This window comes from Chanos chanos, chromosome 4, assembly GCF_902362185.1.
Source record: "Chanos chanos chromosome 4, fChaCha1.1, whole genome shotgun sequence".
Taxonomy (NCBI): domain Eukaryota; kingdom Metazoa; phylum Chordata; class Actinopteri; order Gonorynchiformes; family Chanidae; genus Chanos; species Chanos chanos.
In genome coordinates, this window is record NC_044498.1 from 39,019,000 (window position 1) to 39,032,152 (window position 13,153).

At 41.1% G+C, this 13,153-nt stretch overlaps 1 protein-coding gene across 1 annotated transcript; it reads right to left on the reverse strand.

Moving 5' to 3' along the window:
- Window positions 1-326: 326 nt before the first annotated feature.
- Window positions 327-7,301, reverse strand: btbd3b (BTB (POZ) domain containing 3b). Its single transcript, XM_030772029.1, has 4 exons — window positions 6,991-7,301; window positions 5,712-5,802; window positions 2,819-2,937; window positions 327-1,359 (listed from the first exon to the last, which is right to left on the reverse strand). The coding sequence occupies exons 1-4, from the start codon at window positions 7,299-7,301 to the stop codon at window positions 327-329; spliced, it is 1,554 nt and encodes a 517-aa protein (XP_030627889.1).
- Window positions 7,302-13,153: the final 5,852 nt, after the last annotated feature.

Below are 13,153 nucleotides of genomic sequence, written 5' to 3' on the forward strand. Positions count from 1 at the left end.
CCTCCTCCTGACTAAAACCAACAAAACTTCTTTTATCCATGTAAACATAAATCCCTAGCTCTGGACAGAGAAACCAGTGATAAACTAAATCCATGTCTAACAAGATAAATGTCCAATGTGGCAGAAACACTGTTAATCCATTCCTGAATTGACAAAGATCCAAAAATTGAATGACTTCTCAAAGCGATATGTGTATAATACCTGAACTTTCAGAACTTTTATATGTGGTAATGAAACAACAAAGAACAGTGGAAAACATCAACAGTGGTGGAGGGGGCATAGATGTGATCTGAGATGGGCTGTCTTGTTCTCCTCCGGATGGGGCATCATGCATAGAAGATAAGCTCTGGAATCTGTCCCCCCTGCACCCCAGTGCCATTGGTACTGTCTGAGGAACACTGGAACTGGAACGTCACCTTCCCACACTGCACCTCTGTCATGCCCTCCTGTCCAAAGTAGCTCAACTCATTCCCATCCAGCACCACACTGGCTGTGTAGAATGTGTCTGGTTCAATCTGAACGGGATACTCAAACCACACAGGAAATGTGTTGCTGGACCCATCGGAGAAATACTTGCTCATGTTCTGACCTAAAACAACGCCCTGCCGCTTGAGCTCGATTTTAGCACTGTATTCAGCTGAGCCACAGCTGGAACCATAGAGGCCAAAGCCAGCAATGAACACGCGTTTATCCACCGCGAACTGAATGCTGTCACATCGGCCCCGATAGCGCCACTGGTTGCTGCGGTAGGCACAGGACTGGAAACGATGACATTTCTGTGGTGTTAGGCCTTTGCGTGGTTTACTTACAAACTGTAGCTCTGGCTTCTTCGCTGCTGTGTACCACAGGAAAATATCATTGGTTTCACTAAGTGTGAGCACGCCAGATTGGGCTGCACTGTTTGCAAAGTCATCCAACGCCATGGTGGGAATACGGATCAGGTAGATGGCTTTGCCCAGGACTTTTCGTTTGTTATCAATGCTCATGGTGAGTTCTTGACGTTGACACTCAGCCTCTGCCCAGTTCAGCGCCGCCTCAAAGACCACAATCTCTTTGGCATTGAGCGTCTCCCTACGTAAGATGCTCTCCAGCGTCTGGGTATCGATGTCGCAGAAGCCCTCTGATTTTAGGGCCAGCTCGGCCTGGGCATCAATAACCTCCCAGCAACGCTGTGTAAGGTCAGGCTCCTCGAACAGGCAGCTCTGAGAGAGCAGCACACATGCATTCTTGGCACTCAGACTTGTTTCCAAAAAATTGACACATGCTCTTGCCAGGTGGGGCACGATGTACTTTTTTGCAGCATACAAGGTCGCCAGTACAGTGTCAGCACTCAAATCGATCTCATCACAGTATATGTACCTGAAAAGCATGACAATGTGAAATAAATATCATTTTAATTTACTGTTGTCATATGAATATTTTATAGAAATGTACTTTGTATTATAGAAATAAAGCACAACAGAATGTGAGTAGGAATACCAAAGGTGTGAGGCAAAATCCATTTGATTTTTGATTTTGGTATGTGTACCTTACAGCAAACCAATATGATCTGTGTACGCTTATAAGTTTTTAGACTATATTTTTAAAAAAACATTATTATCCATTCACTGGATATCAGGCTCCCTTCTCAGAAAGGTATAAAATAAGTGTTCTGAAATAAAACTACACATACTGCATTGTATTTGAATGCTGTACAGAAATTAAAGTTTTTTGGACAATTGGTGTCTTCAAATAACCTTCAGGATTTTGTCCTTGGGAGAACACTTGAGTTGATAAAATAGTGATGCAGAGCGTAGGCGCAGCACAAAAGACATGATACAGATGGAATAAAGACAGAATATAGCAGACTGCTGGCTTTGGACGTGTTAGGGAAGTGGGTGAAGTTGAGGATCATCTAATATTATCCCTCGTTCTCTTTGTCCTCCAGTCACACTAACACACTGGAGATGTGTAAATAAGCCGAGGAGCTGTACCGTGTGGAGAAACAGAGAACTCGATGCAGTAAGATATTCCACCTACACAGTTACTCACACACGTTGCAGCATAGGAATCTGAAGAAAAGCAGAGCTTATATTCATGAAGTGGGTAAAGGGAGACATGGGGGGGGGGGGGGGGTTGCGAGAGCATAACATATCTCCTGGGAAAGATAGGGAGAAGAACTCTAGCTGGGAGTTTTGGCTGTGATCTATCAAACACTTCTGATGCAGGGTTGAGTACTGAGGCAGAGATACAAGCCCAGATTCCATGAGGATTCTATATTCAATGTTGTGCAGCTATAGTAACAACTAATATTACTGCTGACATCCCTCGGTAAGGTTTATTGATTTAGTAAACTGACCTCTTGAACATCCTGGACAGTTTAGATTTTGAATCTGTATATCGATAAATGGAAATATATTTACATGAGTCAGTTGAATGTAATCAAAACTGGAATTAATTAAACAGAGTACTTCTGTCCTGTCCATCAGGATTGTATCAAAGAATTTGGATTGAATTGCCCTCACAAATTGATTCAAATAAGCCATTCTGCTTCGTTGATCCCAATCTCAAATGACATGAAATTCTTCCAAAAGCCACAGAGTGTTTAATAGCCATAAACCACAGGCTGTAAAAAAATTACACTTGATGTTTCTAAGTAGTCTATTAACCCTCTGGAAGAGGTCCAACTCAGGATATCTTATGTACCCAGAATGATTGTTCTGATTTTACACGCCATTGGAAATGCAGTTCTCTACACAGGCTTGGCAGTAGTGTTTTAAAAATGAAGACGTGTGGATATCTAACACAGGAATAAGAGACAGCAGAGACATAGCCTTACTTCAGCATGGCCAGGAAAGCTGAAGGCTCCACGTCGGGAATTCGGATTTCATCCTTGTCCTCTGCCAGTTCTCCGTAAAACATTGCATGGAACACTGAGCTTCCCACAGCCAGGACGTACTATGGGCAAGATATACATGCCGAGAGAGAGAGAGAGAGAGAGAGAGAGAGAGAGAGAGAGAGAACTTTTTGTGGCTCTTTTGATGTACACAGTTGAAAAAGAACATTGTCATAAATCAGTTACTGCTTGACTCATCTTGTCAACCACCCATGCATGGGGCTGGGTGTCAAAAAAACCCATCCATTTTTGGCATAACGAAAAGATAATTGATGCTCTTTTTGCTTGTGTTTTTGCTGACTTTTCTCAGAGGCTCTCCCTCCTTTCCTCCCTTTATCTTCTTCTCTCCCTCCCTCCCTCCTTTCCTCCGTCTGTCTCGCTCTCTTTTTTCAGTGTGCATTTCCCGTTCTCTCTGACAGCTGCCATGGCCTCTTTGTGAAGTCATTCATCCTCTCCATACTCATAAAGATACAGCATGGGGATCTGTCCTCAATAACTCCAATAGACTCACCCAAGAGACTGGTCCAGGTGGCAAGAGACAAAGAAAAAAACTAGCACAGATGGATGCATTTAATCAATACAAACTTCACCTATCAAAACCAGGGACACAAAGTAAGGTCTTCAGATTTCATTTCACATTTGAATTTCCGTTTTGCAGTTTCTCCTCTCACATAGTATCACATTAATAATTTCTCTCCTCTGTAATTCCCTGCTCTATCCATTTACCCTAAAGACATTTAAGTACAAAATTTGGTGGAGCACACAAAAATTCGCCTACAAACAGTAACGCTTAATTACGGCTGTAATTTTCCCCTGAGGTTATGAGACGCATGAGTGGGGTTCTTACGGATGGCATTTGGCTTTCACTCCAGAGTGAAAGAATATTTCATAATGAGAATGCACACAGCACTGGAGAAAAGTTCTCCTTCCCAATGCTAATGAAGCAGCTCAGTTAATGATGAAATCAGGAGTCAACACGACCGCACAGATGCATTATATAAATGTATCTCTAACTTAATGAAACCATTCAATTTCTTTTCTCACAGTCATGCACATTTCCATATCAGTTTTGAGATTTTGTGCTCATGTGTTCGAGTACGTATTCTCTCAGAGAGACAGATCCTTGAAACAAAAATTTAGTCAGACAGCGTTCCTCTTGAACTTAGTGATTCTAATCTCACATTTGTTAAATATAGATTTCAGGCAGGAATCCATGAGATGGATGATATTTGATCACCTTAGCTTTGAATATGGAATTTTCCAGACTGTCTCCGTCTGTTGTACTACCCCGTCGTCTTGCCAAAAAATAAATGAAATATTCAGCAAAGTACAGCATGCAAAAACAAGGGAAAATGAGAAGCACTTGTATCCCTCATTCAGTATATATGACAATACGTTCTTTCATATGCATTTAGGGGAAGAGATAATACACCATACAAGTATGAGATGGGCACTACGTAAGTGCTTAATAAATTTACCTCTCATCAGTGTCTTTCGTCAAAGCAGAAACACATCCCTCATAAACAGCGCCAATAATGCATAACTGAACTCCAGCCAAATGGATATCATAAAATCTCCTCTGTAATGCATTTCTATACGCTATTGGCATTTTGGCTGTAGCCTTTACAAAAGAGATGCAGCCGACAATACCCCTCCGTAAATTGCCTCTATAAATGAGCAAACTGCTTGAATATCAGCTAATCGTATAAATGCATTTAGGGCTCTCAAAACAGATGAAAAGATGAGTTTGGCTCGGTTCTTTGGCACTTTTAGTGTTGAATATGTCTTGAGACATTAATTAAAAGTAAAAAATAAAACAAGTGGTATTATCTAGAGTGCAGCTGACAGTGCAGTGAAGAAAAATAATAGCATACTCCCATGAAAATATTATGAAGAAATGGTAATAATTCATGTGAACAGCTGCTCAACACAATAAGGCTAGGGCAGAAGACAAACTCAGTGAATGTAATTCTCCAGCTGAGGATCTGTGTGATAACCAGAAAAGTAGCTCAAGGTCAAACGTGAAGATGCATTAAAAACAACCCCTTCAACAAGCAATGTTTATTTTACAATGCAATATGTATTGAAATGATCATATGGTCATGTGGTATACCCTCCCAACTCCCCCCCCCAAAAAAAATACAAAGTTTGAATGGGTAGATTTAACAGCTATAAAACAATCATTTCTGCAAGATAATGTCCATGTTGAGAAAGGAAAACATACGAAAACAATATGCAAATTAACACCAAAAAATGTCTGATGGCTGATCAGGGAAGGTTCACTATTTTAAGAGTGTAAGCATTAGTAATATAAAGTACCTGTGATAACCGCAGCCAGAATATCCCTATTTCACATATTATCTGAATCTTGACTGGTTCCATGCTGAAAGTAGGAATTTTGTCAGTATTGTGATTTATGATCCCTCTTGGTACAGTTTTAAGCTCTTTGCAAATGATAATGCACATCTGGTTATCGCACTAAAATGTAAGAGTAATGACTGAAAGGTTAATGAAAAAGGGGAAATGAATTCGTTTAACGGATATGAGCAAATTCTGAGTGAAAAGGCTCGGGAAGAAAGGAATAACACCCTCGTCTCTCCTCTTCTGTCTCCTTCCTTCAGCCTCATTTAAATAAATTATTGAGAAGTGTCTGTGAAAGACACATGGCCTGGAAGTAGGAATGTGACACAAAGGGCTTGATATTCATTACCAGCAGACGTGAACTAGATCTTTTCTCTTTGGATGTCAACAACATCTCTGGGTGTATGTGTGCTTATTTTGGTCAAAGCTCTTTGTAGAGCTGCATTGATTGACAGGATGAGGAGCCATTGCCCACCTTATGCCCCGGAAGGCGTTCGGTTCCTCCAGGCTGGCCCACCACAAAGTGAACGTCAGCCATCAGCTCATTGTTAAACATCACAGCATTTCTGCAAGGGAGGAAAAGAAAATAAATCATGTGTGTGTGTGTGTGTGTGTGTGTGTGTCTGTGTGTCTGTGTGTGTGTCTGTGTGTGTGTTTATATATGTTGGGAGGGGGGGTAACAGATTGAAGAAAGAGGGACATGCAGGGAAATATGAAAAAAACATTACAGAAATAACATCACAGAGATCCATTTATACTTGAGTTTATAGTAAAATATTAAAATCTATCAGACTGACATTTTTAAATGTTTTCAATATTTCAGTTTTTGATAAAAAGCTTATTTGAACTTGCTGTTTCTTCTGGAGGCTGTTTGCATATTTCTGTTTCCAACATATTTAAAGTAAAATTTCAGGTCAGAGAATTTTAAAGTGGTTCATTAATGTCAACACTCAGCTTAGTTACTCAATTTACACACTAAATGTCTAAATGTTTAAATACGCATTTAAATCTGGACAGAAAATCAATGGAAAACACCCAGATTTTGACAAACGCAGTTCACAATGAAACTCTCCTCATGTAATATTAAACAGAGCACCGCACAGGAAGGATAGGTAAACAAGCCACGATGTTCTAGAGGGACAACAAAGCCAGGTCTGAGAGTACACATTTGCTTTGGCCAGCATGGGGCTTTCCTCTGACCTCAGGGTAAATATTTCCCCTCTACTCAGAGCGGTGCTGTGCATATCAAGCCACACTTACTCCTTCTGTCTACTCTAAAAGACAGTGAGCCCTGGTGTGAGGGAGACCCAAAGATTCACAGAACAGTTAAAGAAAAGAATTATAAACACAACTGAACTACAACCCTCAGACTGTTGGAAAGACCATCTCGCTGAGAGACATAAACATTCTGGCATAAAAAAGAGGGAGACAAGGGGTGTTCAGTGTGAATATAAACATCCTAATCCTAATTTCCACAAATTCATATTACGGTGTTTATTCAAATTACATGGGACGTTTGTGGGGGCACTGTACCTATAAGCTGAAGAAAAAAAAAAAGATTACACAAGATTGTATATGAGAGTCGAGGTCAATTTTTATAGATATAGATATAGCCGAACTGTTAAATATGGGTATTTATTGTAAGTGCTTGCATTTCAGTTCAAACTTTTAAGTAAGATGTACCTCTAACTGGAATTCCTCTCAGTTTTTCTGGTCTATGATGCGGTTAAGTCAAGGTCTTAGGGTCAACCTACCTCTCCCGGATAGTGGAGTACAGTCCCTGCCAGTTACAGCTCTGGATAGTGTTGTTATTATTCAGGTTCTGCTTTTGATACTGTTGGACCGTGGTGACCGGTGCCGGCTTCTTGGTGGGAAAAATCTCTGCAGCCATCTTCTTCTTTTTTTTGGTCTTCAGAGTGATTATCTCATAGCAGACTGGGGGTAGTTTCGAGGAGCTGCTGGGACTCCCCTTTTTGGAGCCTTTACTGGAACGGCTCTTCACTGACTCTGGAAGCATTAAGAAGAACGTCAGACATTTCATGTTCCTTCCCTTGACATCCACCATGAGTGTGTTCACCTGCTGAGCAGTGAAAGCACATGCAGAGAAGACATTCAAGAAGAAGAAGAAGGAGCAGCAGAGACTGGAGGGCGAGTGAGTGAGTGAATGACTGACTGACTCGCAGGGGAGAAAGAGGACGGTTAACAGCCGAGAGCTCAGCGGTCAAAATATCTGCTCCAGTTCTTCACCTTTTAAGAACAAACTGACAGGTCTTTTAGTCTCCTTTTTCCTTCCTTATGTCTTGTTCTCCTCCTCTTCACCTTAAGGAATAGTCAGTTCAGAGGCAGACTTTTCTTCTTGTCTAGGTCTGATCCGCTGACAGACAGAATCTTTGGGTCCCCATAATGACTGTGAGTCTTTGATGTCAAACAGATGTTTACTCACTTTAATTCCTCTCTCTCTCTTTTTTCTCTTTCTCTTTTTCTCTCTCTCTCTCTGTCTCTCTCTGTCTCTCTCTCTCTGTCTCTCTCTACGTGTCTCTCTCCCTTCTCTTGCTCTCTGGTTTCCGTGACAGTTCCAGATTTAGTGCTGCTGCAGTAGTCCACAAGCTGTCTGCCCTAGCTCCTGCTCACTCACTTACACACACACGCACTCACACACATGCACACGCAGCTTCTGACAACTCCGCAAGATGCACCAGTCGTGGTCCTGCTCTCTGACGTGCGTTTTGCTGACTATGGGGGTTGAATGGGCGAGTGGAGCGGAGAGAGAGTAACCCCCTACCGACGGAAGCTAGGCATCCTCCAGTGCTCAGCCAATAGGCACAGATCAGCACTCTGATTGGCTGTTGTGGCACATGCTAGAATATGCAAAATCTTCTTCAATTAAAGCGACAGCCCTCTCTCCCCAGAGTGATGTGTTCATCTGCAGCTTGATGAGGCCTCACCTAAAGCATTCAGTCTTTACTAAATATTCATTATGATGCAAATATGGGTGTAATTGGAAATGACAGGGACCCTTTTAAGGGCACGATATGTATAACTTATGAATGCTCCAATGTACAATGCTGTGATTCCATTTAACTAAGAGGGATTAAGCCCTAATTTCTAAGCAAAGCCTATAACTGCATTTTTTCTTTCTCAGTTACATATGACTAATAGCAGTTTTAAAGATGGATCTCTAAAATGCAAACAGTCTACTTACACATGATTTGTTTAGTCTTGCATGTTTAATGGTTTCACAACAATGCCAGTGTGTAACTTCACATAGTCATAGTTTTTATGACTATTTGTTTAAAAAAAAAAAAAAATCACGTTAAGAAAAATCTGTTCCAAATGTAAGGTCTATTTTACTCATAACATCTGTAAAGACACAGTATTTTATTTAAAGAGTATATAGCTCCCACTGTACATGCTATCTTAACTCATTTAAGATGCCATTGCTATACCATGCACTGTTGAGTCTGAAATCCTGCTGCTCCATTCAGGTTCTGTGACAGACTTACAGGGTGGTGCCTGTGTAAATGTCCCTAGACAGATGATCAAGTGGAACAAGATGCCTTTGTTCAAATGTCCATGAAAGAGTCTTACAAGTGTTTCCCCCACCTCCCTCTTTTTGCTATGTTCCCTGATCCACTCCACAGAGGTGTACAGACATTTTTATTTTCCTATTTTCTTTTTAAGTTCAAATTCACCTGATTCCTCTTTCTGAACTAATCACAAAACCCCTGAGTACTGTAACTGGAAGGCAGTTGTAGCGTGTGGAAAGAGTATGTATGCAAAACTGGAAAACAAATAAAGCCAAATACAGATCTCTCCAGTTCTCCCTTATTGTTTAGAGTCCCCCGTGTCCCTGTTGAAGTGGACAATCGTTAGTCTCTGCAACTGCTGGCCACCGTGGATGTTGCCCTGGTAACAGATTTCACAGGAAGCAACATTGTGAACACAGGGAAGGTGAGAGGAGAGAGCAACAGCATAAAATATATTGTCACTGATTACACACATGAACAGTTTGTCTGGTACATGGCAAAAAGAGAGGAATTATTCTAAAGGATTTACAGAGGAAGAGCTAACTATTAAATACGACTTAAGACATTAATCATAGTTCAGTATATCATTTTAAAGGAGAAATGTAATTGAATTGAATGTCATTGGCAAAATGCGTTACAAACTCACTACACGGCATTCTTTTGAAGCTGTGCTGTTTTTGTAAGACATTTAAAGCAATGATCGATCTTTTTCTGTGGTGACTCTGCCTCCAAAGGGAATACCCCACATTTTGCCTGTGGTTTACAGCTCTGACAGCTACAAGGGCGTTCCTATCAATTATATTTCAGTCTTCTTTGGTTATTGAGCTATTCTGAAACACAAAGAGGATAAGGCAGGGATTCTGAAACCTCGCATCCTCGTGTGTGTGAGAAATCACCGCCAGTCCTGTTCACTTGACCTTCATGAGTCATGTAGGCAACAGCCTAATCTACGGTATTACTGTCATATTAATAGTAACTAAATGGACCAAAATGTGGTTTCCTTAAACGGTTCAGTTCTTCCCTGTTGTGGTATGCTTATCATTTTACACTTGAGTGTAAAAGAAGAATAAGTTTGCACTTGTTTATCTTCAGATCTTTTCTTCCACAGTCACACATTTGGCCAGGGGCAGGTTAACCTCATTAAAGCTTTTCATTTGTAGCATGCACAACAATTTCACAAGTAATGTCTGCATCACCAAGAAGCAGTGTTTTACAGTTGACATAAAAATGATATGAACATTATATGAAAATTATATAAACATCATTATGTTTGCGTTATTTATTTTAACGTCATCCTGTAAAAAGAAAGAAAAATAAATGAATAAATAAGTAGCGCTCATGATTTTCAACTTGGCATAGTCAATCAAATTCTCTGAATATTTTTTTTTATGACGGGGTCATTTGTTTATTAGCCTCATTGGCTTAAGAGTCGGCAGGCTTAAAAAGCTGTGTATGTGTGTGTGTGTGTGTGTGTGTGAGAGCGTGCGTATGTGTGCGTGCGTGCGTGTGTGCACGTGTGTGTGTGTGTGTGTGCCATCTCTCCGTGAAGAGAGGCTGGGGAGCTGGGGAGCTGAGGAGCCTCTGTGGCAGCTTTGACAGAATGCCATTCTGTAGAGAGACACCTGCTGGTGGTTTTGGCAGGGAGGAAGAAGAGTGGAACTGAGAAATGAACAGCCAGATAGCTTGGCACGCGGAGGCAGGGACAGAATCCGGCAGGCTGGCCGGTGCCCCCTCTCTCCCTCCCCTTCTTGTCCTCCTCTCTTTGTTTTTGTGAAAACCGCCAGGAGCACCTGACAGGTGGAGAGAGGAGAGGAAGCCATGGCTGCTGCCCAGAGATGCAGCTTACAGCCCCCAAACAGGAGCCATGCTGGTCAGCATGATCCATGAGGATTTAGAAAAGCAGAGAGAGCTGATGATCTGTCAGTTCAGCAGTGTGTGTGTGTGTGTGTGTGTGTGTGTGTGTGTGTGTGTGTATGTGTTTGTGCGTGTGCGTGTGCGTGTGCGTGTGCGTGCGTGTGTGTGTGTATGTGTCTATGTGTGTGTGTATGTGTGTGTGTTCGTTCCGTGTCTATTAAAGTCTGGCCAGATAACAAGTGGTCACTTCCTGCAGTTATGGAGAGATATGCTCTGTCACACACAGAAGCCATCATTACTGCTACTATCTGCTTAAAAGGCTGTAAAAGTCTTGATATTTCTGATACTTCTAGTCACTGAAGCAATTCCAGTCCTGCATCCACCTCTAGCCTCTGCAGCACCCTCCCTCCAGGCAACAGCCATATTTCATGAGTATGTTTATAGAGCGTCAGTGTGGGATATAAAATGGACGCGTCCTCTCAATTAAACCACACAAACATCTTAAATCAAAGGTAAACACAGAATCACGAAAATATCGTTTGCAATGCACTCTTTTAAGAATTCAACTCCTTTCAACATGGTTGAATTTGTGTAAAGATAAATCGTTCTCGTACTTTTTGACTGAAATATGTGATGTGCTATATATTGTAGTTTTTGGGTGATGTTTGTAATAGCTGAAACAGTAAATCAGAGTCAGACAGAGATAGAGAGAGTTTAATGATCTCTGCCTCACCCCTGATTTAAAAATGTCACGAGTCAACAGGTGCTACACTCGATGAAATGAAGTTTTGAGCCATGGGTCCATGCAGTAAGTATATTTATCCCAGTGTATGGGACTGAGTGTGTGCTGTCTGGAAAAACAGCCTCTCTGTGTTTGCGTGTGTACGTGCGCGCGCGCGCGTGTGTGTGTGTGTGTGTGTTTGTGCATGTGGGAGGGAAGGTGAATCTCCCATCTGCTTGAGAGCAAGAGCAGAAATATCTAAATTTATATGTTTCTTCCACTTTTCCACTTTTTTTTGTCTCTCTCTCTCGCTTACAAATAAAAAAAAAAAACTGTGCATTTAACACTAAATGGACAAATCAAACAAAAATAAATATATATATATATAACATACATTACTTTGAATGTTGTCTCAAGATGCTGCATTCTCTTATCATTATTATGGAGGGATGTGGTAGAGAACATGACATGCTCTAATATCGCTTCCCCCACTGAGCTGGGATGTACAGGCATTTGGCTCCGCTGTAGGACTGATGCAACACACTCCCTATGCGCTTTGCTTTTCCTGCCAGATACTGATCTGATTCTCACCTCTCACTCACCACTTCATTCACTATTCCCTGTTCTGTCATACTACTGAGCCACGCTCTTAATCGAGTTAAGAGGTGTTGAGGGCATAGAGAGAATTACAGAACACTTATGGCATCCACTCGTAGAGGAGAGGAGCAGTCAGGGGTAGCTTTGGCCTTCACGCATCCCCTCAGCTGTGAACTGTCTCTAGAGTGTCTGTGTTAAACCATATGTGTGGCAGCCAAAAGAAACATTCACGTTACCATTTGTACTCATTTAATAGGACTATGTGGATTGCTGAAAATCTTTCATTGTTCTGAACAGTTCTCTGTGTGATTTTCCAGATATCTGAGTAAGAAAATAAGTTTTACCTGAAGATTAACATTGATGTGCCTATAAATGAATCTTCAGTTTCTCGGTTTCCTGAGAAATAATAATTTGAACAGTCGGTGGTTTGGATAGAAATAATAACGCTGGTGTATATAGCCACGTTGTTTAGCTCTGTTGAGCCAGCGGTGGCCTTCGTGAAGAAACTGTCAGTACTAACATAAACTGATATATGTTTGGTGAGATGACAGTAATTGGATATATAGTACAGAAATCTTCTGACAGGAACTGTTATTCATGCAGCCTGTCACATGTCTAACCACTTTGGACCTAGGTTGCCAGTCTTTACCCTTCTTCTCTACACACTCTTTAAATTTGGTGTTTTACTGTTGGTGAAACAGACAAAAGACATTATATATGGTTGATTCTGTCTGCTGACACTTCTTATTATCATGGGTGAAATAACTTTTCTTATTTACTGAAAGATGATTATCTCATAGGGACTCAGTTATCCCTAACAGACATATTTCACAATGAGATGTTCCTTCTGTGTTGTCTGTTGAGTATTACTGACTGGAAAAATTCCTTTAAAACCATGCATGGTGTAGTCTTTGTGAAGAGAGGTGACGTTTTTAACACACACTTAAGAAAACCTCAGTATCTCCCCTCTATCTCTCTGCCTGCTTTCTATTCATTGTTCATTCTCTTTTTGGCCTCCTGAGCATGTTTTGCTCCTTTTTTCCTCTTCTACATGAAGCACTGATTTTTTTTTCTTTTTTCTTTTTTTTCAGACTCTTCTGTTATTTGGCATTGCAGTGTCATCTGCTGGACTTTCCACTTCATCATTATCTGCATCAGTCTCGGGGACAGACAACCTAACAACTCTTCTTTGAGTATGAGCTGTTTCCTGAGAACGAT